General features: G+C 52.1%; 1 protein-coding gene across 5 annotated transcripts in view; it reads right to left on the bottom strand.

The window, feature by feature from the left end:
* The window catches only part of ALDH1L1 (aldehyde dehydrogenase 1 family member L1), a 94,614-nt gene that overhangs the window by 13,267 nt on the left and 65,355 nt on the right, over nt 1-15,992 (bottom strand). For all 5 annotated transcript variants that reach the window (XM_063704124.1, XM_055383861.2, XM_019023662.4 and 2 more), the window contains 5 exons: nt 14,546-14,696; nt 13,387-13,457; nt 8,775-8,880; nt 7,523-7,610; nt 1,152-1,245 (listed from right to left, as the gene is read on the bottom strand). In XM_063704124.1, coding sequence (XP_063560194.1) covers nt 1,152-1,245; nt 7,523-7,610; nt 8,775-8,880; nt 13,387-13,457; nt 14,546-14,696 — 510 coding nt within the window. The remainder of the gene's footprint in view (nt 1-1,151; nt 1,246-7,522; nt 7,611-8,774; nt 8,881-13,386; nt 13,458-14,545; nt 14,697-15,992) is intronic.

Genomic DNA, 15,992 nt, shown 5'->3' on the forward strand with positions numbered 1-15,992 from the left:
CCCAGGTCATATTGTGGTTTAGTGACAGAGTCTGGGAGATGACACCAGTCAGTTTGAGGCCAAAGTCCAAGGATGAAGACATGAGTTGATCTAGATCACTTCTGTCCACAGAAATAGAATGAAAGCTTCAAACACTAGCCACATAGACAATGGGACTTTTTTTGATGGTAGCCACATTAAAGGAGTTCGAGACCAGGCTGGGCAACATGGCAAAACCCCATCTCTACAAAAAATTTAAAAACTTATCCAGGTATGGTGGCACGTGTCTATAGTCCCAGCTACTCGGGAGGCTAAGGTGGGAGGATCGCATGAGCCAGGGAGGCAGAGGCTGCAGCCGTGATCACGACACTGCACTCCAGCCTGGGTGACACTGTGAGACTCCGTTGAAAAAAAAAAAAAAAACCTGAAAAGAAGCAGGTGAAATTAATCCTAATAGTATATTTTATTATATTTTATTTAACCCAACTAATCAAGAATATTATCATTTCAACTTGAAATCAATATAAAAACTTAATAAAGGCAGAGCACAGTGGCTCACGTCAGTCATGCCAGCATGGAGATGGGAGGCCGAGTCAGGTGGATTGCTTGAGCCCAGGAGTTTGAGACCACTCTGGGCAACACCGTGAGACCCCATCTCTATGAAAAACACAAAAAATTAGCTGGGCTTGGTGGTGCATGCCTGTAGTCCCAGCTACTTGGGAGGCTGAGGAGCATCACTTGAGCCCAGGAAGTCAAGGCTACAGTGAGCTATGATGGTGCCACTGCACTCCACCATGAGTGACAGATCAAGACCCTGTCTCAAAAAAAAAACAGCAACAAAACAAAGAAAACCCCAAACATCCTATTAATGAGCTATTTCACTTTTTTGTGGGTGCTCAGTTCTTGAAATCCATGTGTGTTTTATACTCTCAGCACCTCTCGATCCAGCCCCTTGCTGGTCTGACAGGGCTCCACAGGTCTCCGCCCAGGCCTCCCCAGGGCTTTGCCAGAAAGGCAGATGCCTCTTCAGCATTTGCATAGAGCCCAGCAGGGCCACGGAAGTGGCTGTGCCCTGGAGCCTGGGAAGCAGGACACAGCTCCTGGGACAGCACTGCCATGTCCCAGGCGCAGCCCACAGCAGTCCCTCCTCTGCTCCATCCCCAGCCACGCACCTTTTCATGATGTGCTTGCCCACCTCTGTGGAGCCTGTGAACCCGATTTTCCTCACGTCAGGATGGTCTGAGAGTCTCTGGCCGACCAGGGAGCCTGTGGGCGGGAGGGAGGGGGGAATCAGGGTGGTCCCCCTGGTGCTGGGGAGGCAGGAGCCCACCTCCAGGCCTGCACAGGTTCACTGGGGGTCTGAGGCCCTCAAAATGCTCCCCACATGCTTGATCCCCATGGTGCCTGGGGCTCATGGAGCCTCGCTCCCTATTAGGGGCTGAACTGTGTCCCCTAAAATTCAAATGCTGAAACCCTCATCCCCTGTACCTCTGAATAGGACTGTGTTTGGAGATGTGGCCTTTACATAGGTGATTAAGGCAAAATGAGGTCATTGAGATGGACCCTAATCCAATCTGACTGGTGTCCTTCTAAGAAGAGGAGATTTGGGCAATGACCATGCGAGGACATAGGGGGTGGAGAGCTGTCTGCAAGCCCAGGAGAGAGGCTGCAGGAGACGCTGACGCTGCTGACACCCTGATCTTGGACTTCCAGCCTCCAGAACTGAGAGATGATAACCGTCTGTTTCTGAAGCCCCAGTCTGCGGAGCTTTGACATGGTAGCCCAAGCAAACCAACCCACTCCCCACATGGCTTTTCACCATCAGGCAGACCCCAAGGTGAGGGCACCAAACCTTCAGCTCTTGCAGGGGCTCAAACAGAGACCCAAGGATGCCTGATCAGGTCCCCAAGGGATGTGGCATCCTAAGCATCATAGACTCCAAAACACCCACCCTCAGGTGAGCCAGCCACAGAGGCCTTGCCACCTGCTGTTCCTCCCAGGGAATGCCGTGATTCCTGCCCCGTCCCACGCCCCCAGCCCCTACTCTGAGCCACGCCCTGCACAAACTCTGTCCCCAACCTGGCTAAGTCCTCTCTGTCCCTCAGGTCTCCATCTCAACGAGACTTCAGAGTGGGCTTCCTGACGCTGCCTCCTCCCAGACTCAGCGTAGCTCCCCACTTAAGCCATTCTCTTGTTTTGGCTTCTGACTCTGCACCCTCCTAATTCGACTCTTACTTCTCTGACGGCTCTTTTTCCATCTCCTTTCTCACCTAACCTTAAAATACCCAGCACCTCTGGCTCTGTACCAGGCCCTCTTCTCTCCTCAGCTTACATTGCGTGCTCAGCTGATCTCACAGGCTTCCAAGGGCCATCTTCAGGTATGTCACCCCCCCACCAAATCGGCCTCTCCAGCCAAGCTCCTCTGGGATTCAGATCCATTGGTCACTCCTCTGCCTGCTTGGCATCTGCACTTGGATGTCTTCTGGCTTCTCAAATTCAACATATTTGAAACTGAACTCTTAATCGTTCACCTAGACCTGCTCTTCCTCCAGGGTTCTCCATTTCAGTAAACAACTTCTCCTGGCAGCCATTTGGTTCAAGCCAAGAACCCAAGAGTCATTCTTGACACCTCCCTTTTCCATCCCATGACTCGCTTAGTCCAGAGCTCCTGCACCTATCCAGTCCCTCCATCTTCCACCACTCCCCTGCCTCCAGTCTTGTAAAATTCACATGCCCAGGCACGCCCATGAAGGTTCCAGTTTGGCAGGTTTGGAATAAGACCCTTGCATCCTCCCTCTATATACAGTTAAAGCTCTACCAGTGATTTTGATACTAACTCCATTCCACCACTCCCCATTAAATCACTGTTTTGGGGAGAAAACATTTGCAGAAGATATATCTGACAAAGAACAGGTGTCCAAAATATACAAAGAACTCTCAAAACTCAACAATAAGAAAACAAACAACCACTAAAAACTGGGCAAAAGACAGAAATAGACACATCACCAAAGAAGACAGACAGATGGCAAGTAAGCACATGAAACAGTGCACAATGTCATTTGTCATTAGAGAATAAAAGACTAAAACAGCAATGAGATACCACCGCACAGCTACTAAACAACAAAAATCCACAACACTGATGATGCCAGATGCTGGGATGGATGTGGAGCAACAGGAACTCTCAGTCATTGCTGCGGGAACGCAAAATGGCACAGCCACTTGGGAAGACAGTTTAGCAGTCAGTTTAAAAACCAAATGCACTCTTACCATATGATCCAGCAACTGTGCTCCTTGATATTTACCCGAAGGAGTTGAAAACTTACGTCCACACCAAAACCTGCACATGAATGTTTACGGCAGCTTTACTCAGAATTGCCAAAACTTGGAAGCTACCAAGACGTCCTTCAGAAAGTGGATGGATAAGTAACTGACGTGAATCAGACAAGGGAAATTATTCAGTGCTAACAAGAAATGAGCTATTAAGTCACAAGAAGCCATGGAAGAACCTCAAATACATATCACTAAGTGAAAGAAGCCAAATGAAAAGCCTGCATATGATTGCAATTACATGACATTCTGGAAAAGGCATAACAATGGAGACAAGAAAAAGATCAGTGGTTGCCAGGGATTAGAGAGAGGAAGAGATAAAAGGTATAGCACAGCAGTGGAACTACTCTGTGCTACACTCTAATGGTAGATGCAAGGGATTACACAGTTGTCAAAACCCATAGAATGTACAACCCAAGAGTGACCCCTAAACTACGGACTTCAGGGGATAATGAGGTGTCAATGTAGGTCATTGTTTGTAACAAACATACTCCTCTGGTACTGGATATTAGTAGTGGAGGGCTGTGTCTGTGTGGGGGCAGGTGGTGTATAGAGACTCTGTACTTTCTGCTCAATTTTGCTATCAACCTAAAACTGCTCTAAAATCAAGTCTATTTACTAGTAATAAGAATAATAGTAATAAAAATAACAACACTCTCTTAGGCTATTTAAGAAATATTTGCAAAAAGGTATCATATATCAGACCATGAAAATTCTCCATTTTAGAAAACAAAATTTTTACAAGCTGTTATGTGTTGGACTGTGCCTCCCCCAACCACTCACTAGAAATTCATAGGTCACCATCCTAACCCCCAGTACCTCACAATGTGGCCTTATTTGGGGATGAAGTCAGTACAGGTAAAATTAGTTAAGATGAGGTCACTGGGGTGGGCCCTGATCCAAAATGACCGGTGTTCTTATAAAAATGGGAGATTTGGGCACAGACACCACACCTTCAGGGAAATGCCATGTCAAGATGAAAGCACAGATCGGGATGATGCTTCTACAAGCTAGGAGGAGGCAAAGAAGAACTCTTCCCTAGAACCTTTTAGATGGAGCATGGCCCTGCTAACACCTTCCATCCAGACTCGTAGCCTCCAGAGCTGCGCGGCGCTGCCTTGCAGTGGTTTATGCCACTCGGTTTGCAGTGCTTGGTGACAGCAGCCCTGGCAAACTCACATACAGGCCATAGTCTCTGATCATGACATAATACAATTAGAAATATAAGAATGGAATTTTAAATTTTAGACAAAAAAACAACTTGGCAATTGTTTTTAAATCTCTTTTTACTTACTGGGTTAGAGAGAAGACCAAAACTACAACTATATGATATTTAAGAGTAATAAAAACATGAACACAACCTGCTCAAAAGGCATGAGGCAGGAGTGCATTTCTGGAAGGCCAGCTTGAGGAGCCCTGCGGACAATTCCCCAGGGAAACCACTATCCTGGTGAAGATGATCTAAAAACAACCACTTAAACTCCCTGGAAATTTTTCTAAGGGCATACGACAAATGGAGAAACATTCTTCAAGAAAATCTGACTCTCAGTAAGAGCAGGGAATATCTGCGGCACTGAAGGCACAGTCTGCTCCCTCCCCTTGAGGGAAGCTCCACTCCAGGCAGGTGTGGCCAGGAAGGCAGCGCTTCTTTCCTTCTCAGCTCCCAGCGAAGGAAGCTGGCATCCACCAGGAGGTGCAGGCCACCAAGCCTTCTCATCTCTGCCAACTCTCAGTTGCAGAAGCTAAGTTCTTGGTGACTATGGCTAAGATGCTGGGGCCCCTTCCTCCACCCAGACCGCACTCATAAGGGGAAGACTCTACCTCAGGTGTGCCAGATGGAGAAGACAGTACATGACTGTATTCAAAGTGCAAGGCAGAACAAGTGCAAAGAAAGAACAAGAGTGTCAACCCAGAATCTTACGTCTAGCAATACTGTGTTTCAAAAAGCAGAGGCAAATAAGGATATTGCCAGATAAACAAAAACAGATAATCTGTTGTTAGCAGATCCACCTTACAGGAAATACTAAAAGAAGTTCTTCAAGCTGAAAGCAAGTGACTACAGACAGTAGTCAGAATCCACAGGAAAAAGCAAGGAGCACTGTAAAGGTAATTAGGTAATTATAAAATACAGTATCAATGCATATTTTATTTGCTTTCTTAACTGATTTAAAAAGCGATTGTATAAAATGATTATATACATAATTGTATAATTGTGGGGTAACAAATAGAAATCTAACATATTGGACAATAAAAGCAGAAAGGAGGTAGGTGGGAATGAAACTTAAATGGAGTAAGGAAATGACACCAGATAGTAGCTCAAATCCATAGGACCAGCTGAAGAGGACCAGAACTTGCGAGTCAGATAACATATAAACTCTGCACATAGGGACTTGTTCTCCTTTCTTTTCTCAACTTCTTTAGTAGGTGTAAAATTAAGTAATATATATAGCAATATATTATTGGGTTTGTAACATATATAGATGTTCTATGTGTACAAAAATACATGATCCTAGCACAAACAGGGAGAAGATAACAGACCTATCCAGAAGTAACATTTGTATATTTCACTGGGATTAAGTTCGTATAAATCTGAAGTTGATTTTGATAAGTATATGATAAGTCCTAGAGTAACCACTAAGAAAATAACTAAAAATGTATACTGAAAATAATTATTGAAAGCATTAAAATGTTATGCTAGGAAATATTTGCTTAATGCAAAAGAAAGTAGTACAGCAGGAGAAACAGAGGGAAAAAAGACAGGAGATTCATAGAAAATGAAAAGTAAAATGGTAAACCCACTGTATCAATATTTAATGTAAAGTCTCCAGTCAAAAGGCAGAGATTATGAGACTGGATAAAAAGCAAGATCTGACTATATGTTATATATGGAGGCACATTTTAGATTCAAAAGTATGAACGGGTTGAAAGTAAAAAAATGTAAAAATATATATCATGTCAACAGCAACCATTTGAAAGCCAGTATAATAATACTAAGACAGAATTGACTTTAACACAAAAACGATCATGAAAGATAAACAGGGGCATTTATAATGAATGATAAAAGTGTCAGTCACAAGGTGCGAGGTGTCACCAAAACTCTTTTTTTTTTCTTTTTTTTTGAGACAGAGTCTCGCTCTGTTACCCAGGCTGAAGTGCAGCGGCACAATCTCGGATCACTGCAAACTCCACCTCCCAGGTTCAGGCGATTCTTCTGCCTCAGCCTCCAGAGTAGCTGGGGTTACAAGTGCCTGCCACCATGCCCAGCTAATTTTTGTATTTTTAATAGAGAGGGGGTTTCACCATGTTGGCCAGGCTGGTCTTGAATTCCTGACCTCAGGTGATCCACTCACCTTGGCCTCCCAAAGTGCTGGGATTACAGGTGTGAGCCACTGCGCCTGGCCATCACCAAAACTTTTTCAAATGCTTTCCTTATTTGAACCAGAAAAAAACTGAACTAAACTTTCAACCCAAAAAGCTGCAAAAAAAAAAAAAAAAAAAAATAGAAGAACCACTCAGGAGAACACACAAGGGAATAATAAAAGCAAGGGGGAAACTATAAAAATAGCCATGGAAAAGGTAAGGAAATCCAAGAGCTGTATTTGATTTTTTTAGAGTGGAGGATGGAGACAAACAAGCAATAACTTTTCACCGATTTAATCAACTTAAAAAGAGAGAGAAAAAGGAAAAATATAAAGAATGTATTATAACAATCAAAAGGAAAATCCAAAAAGGAGATAAAAATTATGAGATTATTATATACAACTTCATGCTAATACATTTGAAATCTGCACAAGAAGAGACTTTTCCATAAACTAGACCACTAAACACAACAGAAACTTAAAAAGTGATTCATGTATGACCTCCCTAAATGCTCTAAGCCTGAAATGTTCTAAAGAAAAATTCTCTCAAACTTCCAAGGGCAGAAAATCCCCAAGTAACAAGTTTATTCCAGGGCACGCAGACACACACATACACTCATACACACACACACACACACACACTGGAATACATTCAGCTGGGGCATCTGAAGACGAAAGCCCTTCCAGGTGAAGGCGCTCTCCCCCATGGGAGGGGCCTCCTTTGTCACAGGCTGGCCCCCGCCTGGGCTCTCCCCAGGCTACTCTGCCCTCACGCCACTATCCAGTAGGGCCTGCTCTGCCCAATGGCATCTCCAGCTGCCAGAAGCCCTAGCCCTGCCCCCGACAATGGCTCTTACCAGATCCTGGGAGGACGTTAACCACACCTTTGGGAATGCCGGCCTTTAATGTCAGCTCTGCAAACTTCAAGGCTGTGAGTGGGGTCACCTGGGTGTGGGGCCAGGAAAGGAGACTGGGTAAGGAGGTTTTTGAAAGTGGGGCTCTGCCTTCCCTCCCTGCCTTCCTCTCCCAGCAGCCCAGCAGCAAGCTGGGAGGAGTAGCTGCAGATTGTGGCACCAGGAAGACCCCAGGAAAGCCACCAGAGGGGGCCCTGCCTGCCCAGCCGGTGTGCCCACAGCACCAGCTGGGAATCAGGGTGGGCCAACATCTGGTGCCCTAGCTTCTCCTCCTGGCAGGGCTCCAGCTGGCCAGGCCTGGGTTCCCTTCTGCACAGCATAAGTTTCTAAAGCCAGAGGTTAAGGTCTCCTCAGAGGGTTGTGTGTGATGCTTAAATAAGCAAATGTATGTAAATTACTACCTAATTTGTGATACATGTTGAAATGCTTGAGGCATGCCTGACTCAGGGTAAATACTATCAATGTCAGCCATCATTATTGTTTTTCATTACGTCAATGCCCTTGCCGCGAAATTACCCCAAAGAAGCTGGCGAGTGGGTGCCCTCCTGGGCACACCATCCCTGCCGTGTCATGCACCATCCTGGGAGGCAGGCAGCGGGCAGGCTGTCATTGCCAATGTACAGATGAAGAAACTGAGGCTCACTGGGTGTGTCCTCACGCCCAAGGACCTTCCCAGCATGCCTGGGTGACCCCTGACATCCCGCCTCTACTCCCCCACCTACAACTCTCAGACACCACACTGCATAGCTTCTGTGTGCAGGGATGGGGACCACGAATCCCACCGCTCACCCTGCTTCTCTCCAGGACTTCTGGTCTCGGAAGCCACATAAGGGACATGGCACCAGCTTTATGGATAGACTACTCAAGCTGTCTTAGAGCATGGGGCCTGTTTCTGCCCCATGAATCCAGAGTGCAGAAATCCCTGCCTCTGCTCACCCGAGCAGCTGCAAGTTCCAGCACAGCCAGATGGCCTCAAGGAGCCATGGCTGAAAAAGAGTCTGCTTTGGAGAGCTCTGCCTGCCACATACGCCTCTGCCCACTGACAGTGGGGCCCATGGAGGGCAGCTGGCATTAGCAGGACCCTTCTTCCAGTGCCCGTGTGGCCAAGAGAGGCCCTTCCCTTCCTCCCTTATAGAGTGAGTTCCTGATCCTCTCTGTGGCCTGCAGGCCCTGTCCAGAGTGAACCCATGCTCACCTGAGCAGGCTTGATCACCACTGTGTTCCCGGCAGCCAGGCAGGCAGCTGTCTTCCAGGACAGCATCATCAGGGGATAGTTCCAGGGGATGATGATGCCACAAACCCTGCCACACAAAAGAGGTTGGCCTTTGTCCTTCTTCTCCACCAGGCCCACAGTGGACCTGCCAATTCCCTCCACCTCACCCAGGGCCTGACATCCACTCTCAAAGCCAGGCTTCCTGATAAGGCACCCAAAGGTCCCTCTGAGAGGCAGCTCACGCCTGCTGTTTCTGTCCTGGATGCTACAGTAAGAATTGGTCTGGCAGCAGCCCCTCTTCCTAGCAGGGCAGGATGGCATGGGACACTGGACCATTTCTGATGGAAGCTGTGGAACTGTCTGGGGCACAGGCAATGAGAGAGGGTGATGGCAGGCAGGCACAGGTGAGGACACAGGCCAGGGTCAGCTAAAGAGGGTCAGGGGTCACCAGGGGTGGGTCAGGAGGGCCTGGAGAGGGTCCTCCAGAGTGTGAGGCCAGGTGTCAGTCCTCAAGAAGAGAAGACAGAGTCAGCAAGGCAGCACTGATGAAGTCAGGGTGCTCTGTGTGAAGCCATGGTGCCCAGTGTCGGTGCCACCCTGGGTTCTAGAGCGAGCCTCTGGCCAGGCACAGGCGCCTCATACTCAGAGCACCGTGGGCACTGGGGAGGCTGCAGAGTCCCAGGGACCAGCAGGCACACTGGCCGGGTATGAATCCTCTGTGGCCCTGCCTTCCCCCCATACAGCACCACTTTGGTTGAGCGCTGGACAGTCAGATGAGGACATCCACACAGAGCCCCGTAGACCACGCACAGGCTCCTGTCACCACCCCATCACCGTCACTGGGTGTTTCCCCAAAAGAAAGCTGCTTAGCCAGACCCAGGCAGTGGGTAGGACCCGTGTGAGGCATCAGGGGGGAGCAGCAGGGAGCACTGAGATAGGGGAGCTGCCCCACACCCCACACACACCCAGGAGATTGGGAGCACAGCACGGGCTGCTGAGTGTTCCCAGGGAGCAGGTGAAGCCGTCGGTTACAGTGAACGGGGCTGAGGGGAGCTCGGAAAAGAAAACACATCAGAAAAGCCCCACAATTATGTGCTGAATTGTGCCCCCACTCCCCAGTTCGTATGCTGAAGCCCTAATCTCCAGAGTCTAACGGCATGCCCTTGCTTGGAGACCAGATTGCTGTGTTGTAATTAATTAGGATGTGGTAGCACTGGGGTGGGCGGGCCCCTAATTTAGGAGGAATGCTGTCCTCATACAAAGAACACCACATGGAGAGACAGACTCACAGTGGGAATGCCAAGAGGGCATGAGGCAGAGACAGGGTCTCCCTGCAAGCCAAGGAAGGCCAGAGGTCGCCAGCAGCCACCAGATGCCAGAAGAGAGGTCAGGACAGACCCTCACAGCCCTCATGTGGAACCAGCTCTGCCCACATCTGACCTCAGATTTCCAGGTCCCAGAACCAGGAGACGAGTTTCCATTGATTAAGCCCTGGATTGGTGGTCTCTTCTACAGCAGCCCGAACTGACGCTCGCACTCACTGGTTAGGGGAAAGGCCGAGCCCCGGGACTGGAGTGTGCAGAGCCGGCCCTGGCACGGGGTCAAAGGAGCAGGGCTGCAGGACCCAGGCCCAGGTGAATCCTCCCTGCCCAGCTGCTGTGAGAACCGACTTTCATTAGCCTTGCTGCCTCTGATTCCTAGTGGGCTTTCTTAGTGGGAGACTGAGTGGACATCCAGTGAGACAACCACCACGTGGTTCTTAGGCTCGTCCCTCCCTCCCTCAGGGCCATTCTCCTGCTGTGCGGCCCTGAGCCCCCTCCTCTGCCCTCTGACACTCCTGGGGAGCTGTGTGGATGGTGAGGGTGGAGTTCCTTCTCTCTCTCGGGAGCATGGAGCCTGGGCAGGGGACACCAAGCAGGGTTTCTTGGTGTCCCCAAGAAATGCTTGGCTCACTAGGGAGCTTGAGTGGCTGTTGGGCCAAGGTGTGGCTGAAGACATGAGGGGAAGGGGCTCCCCACGAGGCAGCTGCAGCCTCACTGCTGAGGTTGCTGTGGCACTGGCCAGGGGAGGAGATGGGCAGCCCCTTACCCTGGCCAGGCCCTCCTCTGGCACCGCGTGCAGGCACAGTGAGGGTGGACCCAGGGCTGGGGCTCTCTAGGTCTGATCACTCAGTCATTCTGCAGTATTTATGGGACACTGCAGGTGTGCTGGGATGATGACAGGCATGGGCACAGGGCAGCATCAGTCTGAATGCTCACACAGAGAATAAAATGAGATTATAGATTAGAGAGGGCAGGCTGGGAGCAGAGGTCTGGCGGATGCATCACAGATGAGAGCTGGAGGACAGCTGGTGAGGGCTGGAGGTGGGACACAGGTGCAAGTGCTCAGTGGGGCATGAGGGTGGAGGGCCTGGGATCCGCGAGGCCAGCACAGCCAACCACAGTGGACTGGGGAGGGGGCCAGGATACCAGGCCCGGATTGCATGGCCAAGCGAGGAGTTTGATTCCATGTCAAGGGCACTGGGAAGCCACCTGAGGATTCCGAGTGGAGCAGTGACACGGTCTCTAGTAAATTTCCTAATACAAACATCCAAAAGAGCTGGACTCTGCTCCTTCTCAGAACCACATACAGAATTCTCCTCTTAGCCCCATTACCCAGGAGGCCCGGCCCTGCATGGCTCCTTCACCTGGCCCTCCTAACTCCTTCACAGCACGCTGTGCCCTAGACACCTGATGCTCACCCATCCAAACAACTCAGTGAGGACAGGACTGTTTTATTACCATTTGACAGTTGGGGAGACTGAGTACAGACAGGCTGGGAGCTTGCCCTAGAAAGGGGAGGAGCTGGGATTCCAATCTTGGGTTCCGGCTCCAGAACATTCCCACTGAGGCGAGGTCCCCTGTGAAGGTGGGGAGGGGTGAAGCCCAGAGGTCCTGGCGGCCTCCCTGCCAGGCAGAGACCATTAGTTCCAGAATCACGGCCCACCAGGTGCATGGTCAGCAGTGGCCCTGCCTACCTGCCTTTGGGCAAGCCCTGGTCTGTGTGAGCTGCTGGGACCAGGCCCCAGGGCAGGATGTGTTCACACTGGGGTGCTGACCAGGCGCCCAGAGTCCTGGGTCCAAGGCCAGCCTCACAGGGTGACATAGGGATGCTTCTGGGTGACAGAGTGTCCGTTTCCTCCTCAGTCTGATGGGGCTGGACACCCCCCAACCCCATGCTGGCAGCTGGGAGGGTGGGCAACCTCACAGACCCAAGTGTGGCTCTGAACTGTGGCCCCAGGTGGGCCACGACCCGCCCTGCCCTGCCCAGCCCAGCCCAGCCCAGCCCCTTTCAAAGCATGACAAAGGTCTCTGACCACTGCCCCATAGCAGGGTTTCTTGGCTCCCACACTACTGACATTTGGGGCGGGGCAGTTCTTTGTTGTGGGGGGCCGTACTCTATCACCCCCTCTGTTGGGACAACCAAAACCATTTGCAGACCTTGCCCGATGTCCTCTGTGGGGACCCTGGAGGCGATGCCTCCACCTGCAGCCTGGCTCCTCTCTGGGGCTCTAAGGGTCCACAGCCCACTTTCCCACAGGAGCCTCCTCCAGCCCGTGCTTGAGGACTTGGTTGTTCATCTGCATGAGCTGTCAGTGACACAGGGACATTGGAGCACGTTCTCATTGCAAATACTCCAACATTCAGGTGGAGCTGAGGGGCCTTTGGCCATGCCCACAGCTGTGAGGTCCCCTACCCTGCAAGGGGCACAGAGCAGGTGGGAATGACTGTGGTGCTCATGCCAGCTGGGCCCTGCTCCCAGGTCACCCTGGCCAGGCTCTCCTGTGGCACCGCGTGCAGGCGCAGTGAGGGTGGACCCAGGGCTGGGGCTCTCTAGGCCCAGTTGCAGGCACATCCTCAGTGCAGATCATGGATCAGGGCTGCACCAGCACCTGCTGCTCTGGTGTTTGCTGTCACTGGCCAAGCACAGTGGCCATGCACTCTTGGGTAAGCCTCCTCAGGCACGCGTGTGAGTGACTCACCAGGACTGGGGCCAAATCAGGATGTATGGCCTCGAGTGGTCACTGCCCAGTTTCCTCTAGCAGGGAAAACCCAGAGCCCGGTGGCTGTGTTCCAAGCCCTTCTCCCCACTCCTGCCCTGGGGCCACTGGGTGGCGAGGTGAGGTGCCTCACACCAGGTTCATTTCCCGGCGCCTACATGCTTGGCATCCAGCGGGGTCTGCACTCCTCCTGCTGAGCGGCTCTCGTCCTCTGCCTGTTCCTCCTTTGTTCTATATTTCCTGTTCCTCAGTGCTGTGCAGGAGTTCCTCATCTTTATGAACACTGACCACCATACCCATTTTGGACATTTTTTGGGTTTACTCTTGTTTCCCACCCCAGACCTGACTGATCCAGTGTTACTGGGAGATTAAATACAATTGTCCTCAAGTCCTTACAACAGTGCCTGGCAAGGAGCAGGTGCTCTAGAAGCACACGGATGGCTGTTTGATAAATGCACGCACAGGGTGCTGTGAGCTCCCGCAGGCTGTGCTACGGTTCCGTGCACTGCATGGAAAGCACCGCGAGGCTGCACCTCGCCCTGGGCAGGAACTCACCCAACAGGCTCCTTCCTGGTCAAGGTCAGGTTGCGGTTGGGTCTGGCCTGGTTGATGGGGATGGTGGAGCCCTGGAAGAGGAACAGGGGCAGTCACCCAGGGGCCCAGGGTCCACACCCCTTCCCCTCTAGGCAGCGAGTCTCCACCAGGGTCTCCAGGAGGAAGTCAAAGCGACCAGCTTAGGTGTGACCTGAGGCTTGAGAGACAGGCAGGGGGGCAGCCAGAGGGGCAAGGTGTTTGCTCCACTCTGAGCCTGGCAGGCAGAGCCCTTGGGTGGAAGCTGGTCCTGGTACCAGCAAAGCCTCTAGCTTTGACATTCGAGCAAGAAAGGGTGAGGGTGGGGGCAGGGCCGGGTGTCCCCCTCCCCACAGCTCTAAGCAGTTGAGCACATGTAGAAGGCCCAGGCCTTGGGGGGTCCAGCTGCAGCCAGAAGCTACACAGCTGCGGAGTAGGGGTGGGCACCAGGCAGCCCACCTCCCTTGTCGCTGTCATGCCCTGGTTGAGAGGAGGAACCATGGAGCCCAGATCTGATCTGGCAGAGACGCCATGAGTCCTGCAGAGGTGGACCTCCCCAGGGAGCCTCCACAAATGGCCCCCAAGTTCCACAACTGATGGCGGGAGCCTGAAGATATGGTGACACTCCCTCCTGTGAGGTGTTGACTGTCCCTGTTGACCCTAAGGTGGGGACATAGTGCCCATGAGCCCAGAATAACTGCAGGAGCCCCCAGAAAAGCAGGCAGAAGACAGTGTCACAGGGATCCCAAGCCCGAGAGTGACCTGCTGCCGCTGGGAGATACAGTGCCCTGAGCAGGGACCTGCAGCCAGGAAGGACCTGCGGCCTCAGCCCTGCATCCACACGGAACTGAACTCTGTCAACACCAGAACTCGTCTGGATGCAGGTTCTGTCCCAGAGTCTCCAGATAAGGCCCAGTCCAGCCAGCGCCTTAGCTTTGGCCTTGTGAGACCTTGGCATGGAACCCAGCCCAGCCTGCCTGGAATTCCCACCTGCAGGACCACAAGCTAATAAACAGGTGTTGTTCCAAGCCACCAGTTGTGGTCATTTGCTGCGCAGCATGCAGATGACTGCTGCCCTTGGAGTTCCCCTATATGGCTGGGCCAGTCTGTGTGTGCTCACACTGGGTGGTAGCCTGGGCCCCACCTGGATCTTGTCACACCAGCCAGCAAAGTAGCGGAAGGTCTGGATGGACATGCCCACGTGGGTCTTCAGGGCCAGCGTGTAGACGGCACCCGCATCCAGGGCCTCAATGGTGGCCAGCTCCTCCTGGTGTTGCTCCATGAGATCTGCCAACCTGGCCAGGGTGAGGGGAAGCGGGAGGTGGGCTCAGGCCTGGCATGGCCTCATCTGCCCTCACAAGGCCCTTCTTCAAGGAGCTGGGGTCCTGCCCTCTACCCCAGTTCTGCCACTCTCAGATGTGCGGACCTCCGTTTCTGATCCATGCAATGGGCCAGCACCGTTTACTCCACCGGATAGCTGTGAGGATGACACCCTCTGTCCCTCTCTCCTTTCCTCGATCTTCCCTCGCTTCCTTCCTGAAGTATCTGTGGATCCACTACTTTATCCTATTCCTCTGAAATTATCCTGCAGAGGCATTCACCCACTTGCTGCAGACAGCAAAGGGGTCATGGCCCAAGAGGCTTCCCTTCCTGTCTTCAGAAAGCTTGAACCAGGAGAAAGTCCATCTGTCTTTCCAGCACCAATAAACCAACTGTTCAGTCCAGGATGGTGGGGGCATGCTCCTGAGCCTGGCATCTCCAGAGGTGGAGAGGTGGCCCCATCCCCATCACAGGAGGGCTGACTAGGGAGCAACGTGGGGGCTGGCGCGTTTACACAGACTGGCTTCAGCCTGAGCATGCTGAGGTCGGGTTGCCCTCCCTTGATTCTGACGGATGTGCAGCTGTGGGCAGCCTGGGAGTTATGAGGGTGCCCCTCTCATCCCCTAGGGGGAGGGTGGACAGGGAAAGTGGAGACCACAGGCCCAGAGCAAACTCAGCCTTGGAGACAGGGCAGCTCGGGCCCAGAGGCAAGTGTGGGACCAAAGCCTGCCAGCCATTTCCCACACTGCTCCCCTCTGCACCGAGGCACCACGAAGCCCACATGCACCCCAGGCCTGCTCCGGTCCTCACCTGCCTACACCCACCAGGACCTGTGACAGCTGTCCATGCCACTCAGGATGCATCTGCAACTCTGTGCCTGGCCGAGCAGCTCCTGGCCATTTCCATTTCATTCTGGGGCCGCAAGACCCCAGCTCCTCTGCCTCCCTCCTCCTCCTCACATCGGCCTCTTCCAGGTGCTCAGGTCAGTCAGGCCTCCTGCCTTGGCTTTTAGGGGCTGTGTTGCATGTCTGGGCCCTCTTTCCACACTCCTGTTTCTCCTCTTAGCCTCCTGCCTTGGCTTTTAGGGGCTGTGTTGCATGTCTGGGCCCTCTTTCCACACTCCTGTTTCTCCTCTTAGCCTCCTGTACTTGTTTCAGACACGGACTCAATGGGAAGCCGACCCAAATCCCCACCCATGTTCTGACTGATCAGAGCTCCCTGTCACATCCTCTGATAGCCTCCTCTGCCTTTCTTCACTCCCCCACCACTAC

Source organism: Gorilla gorilla, chromosome 2, assembly GCF_029281585.2.
Source record: "Gorilla gorilla gorilla isolate KB3781 chromosome 2, NHGRI_mGorGor1-v2.1_pri, whole genome shotgun sequence".
NCBI lineage: Eukaryota > Metazoa > Chordata > Mammalia > Primates > Hominidae > Gorilla > Gorilla gorilla.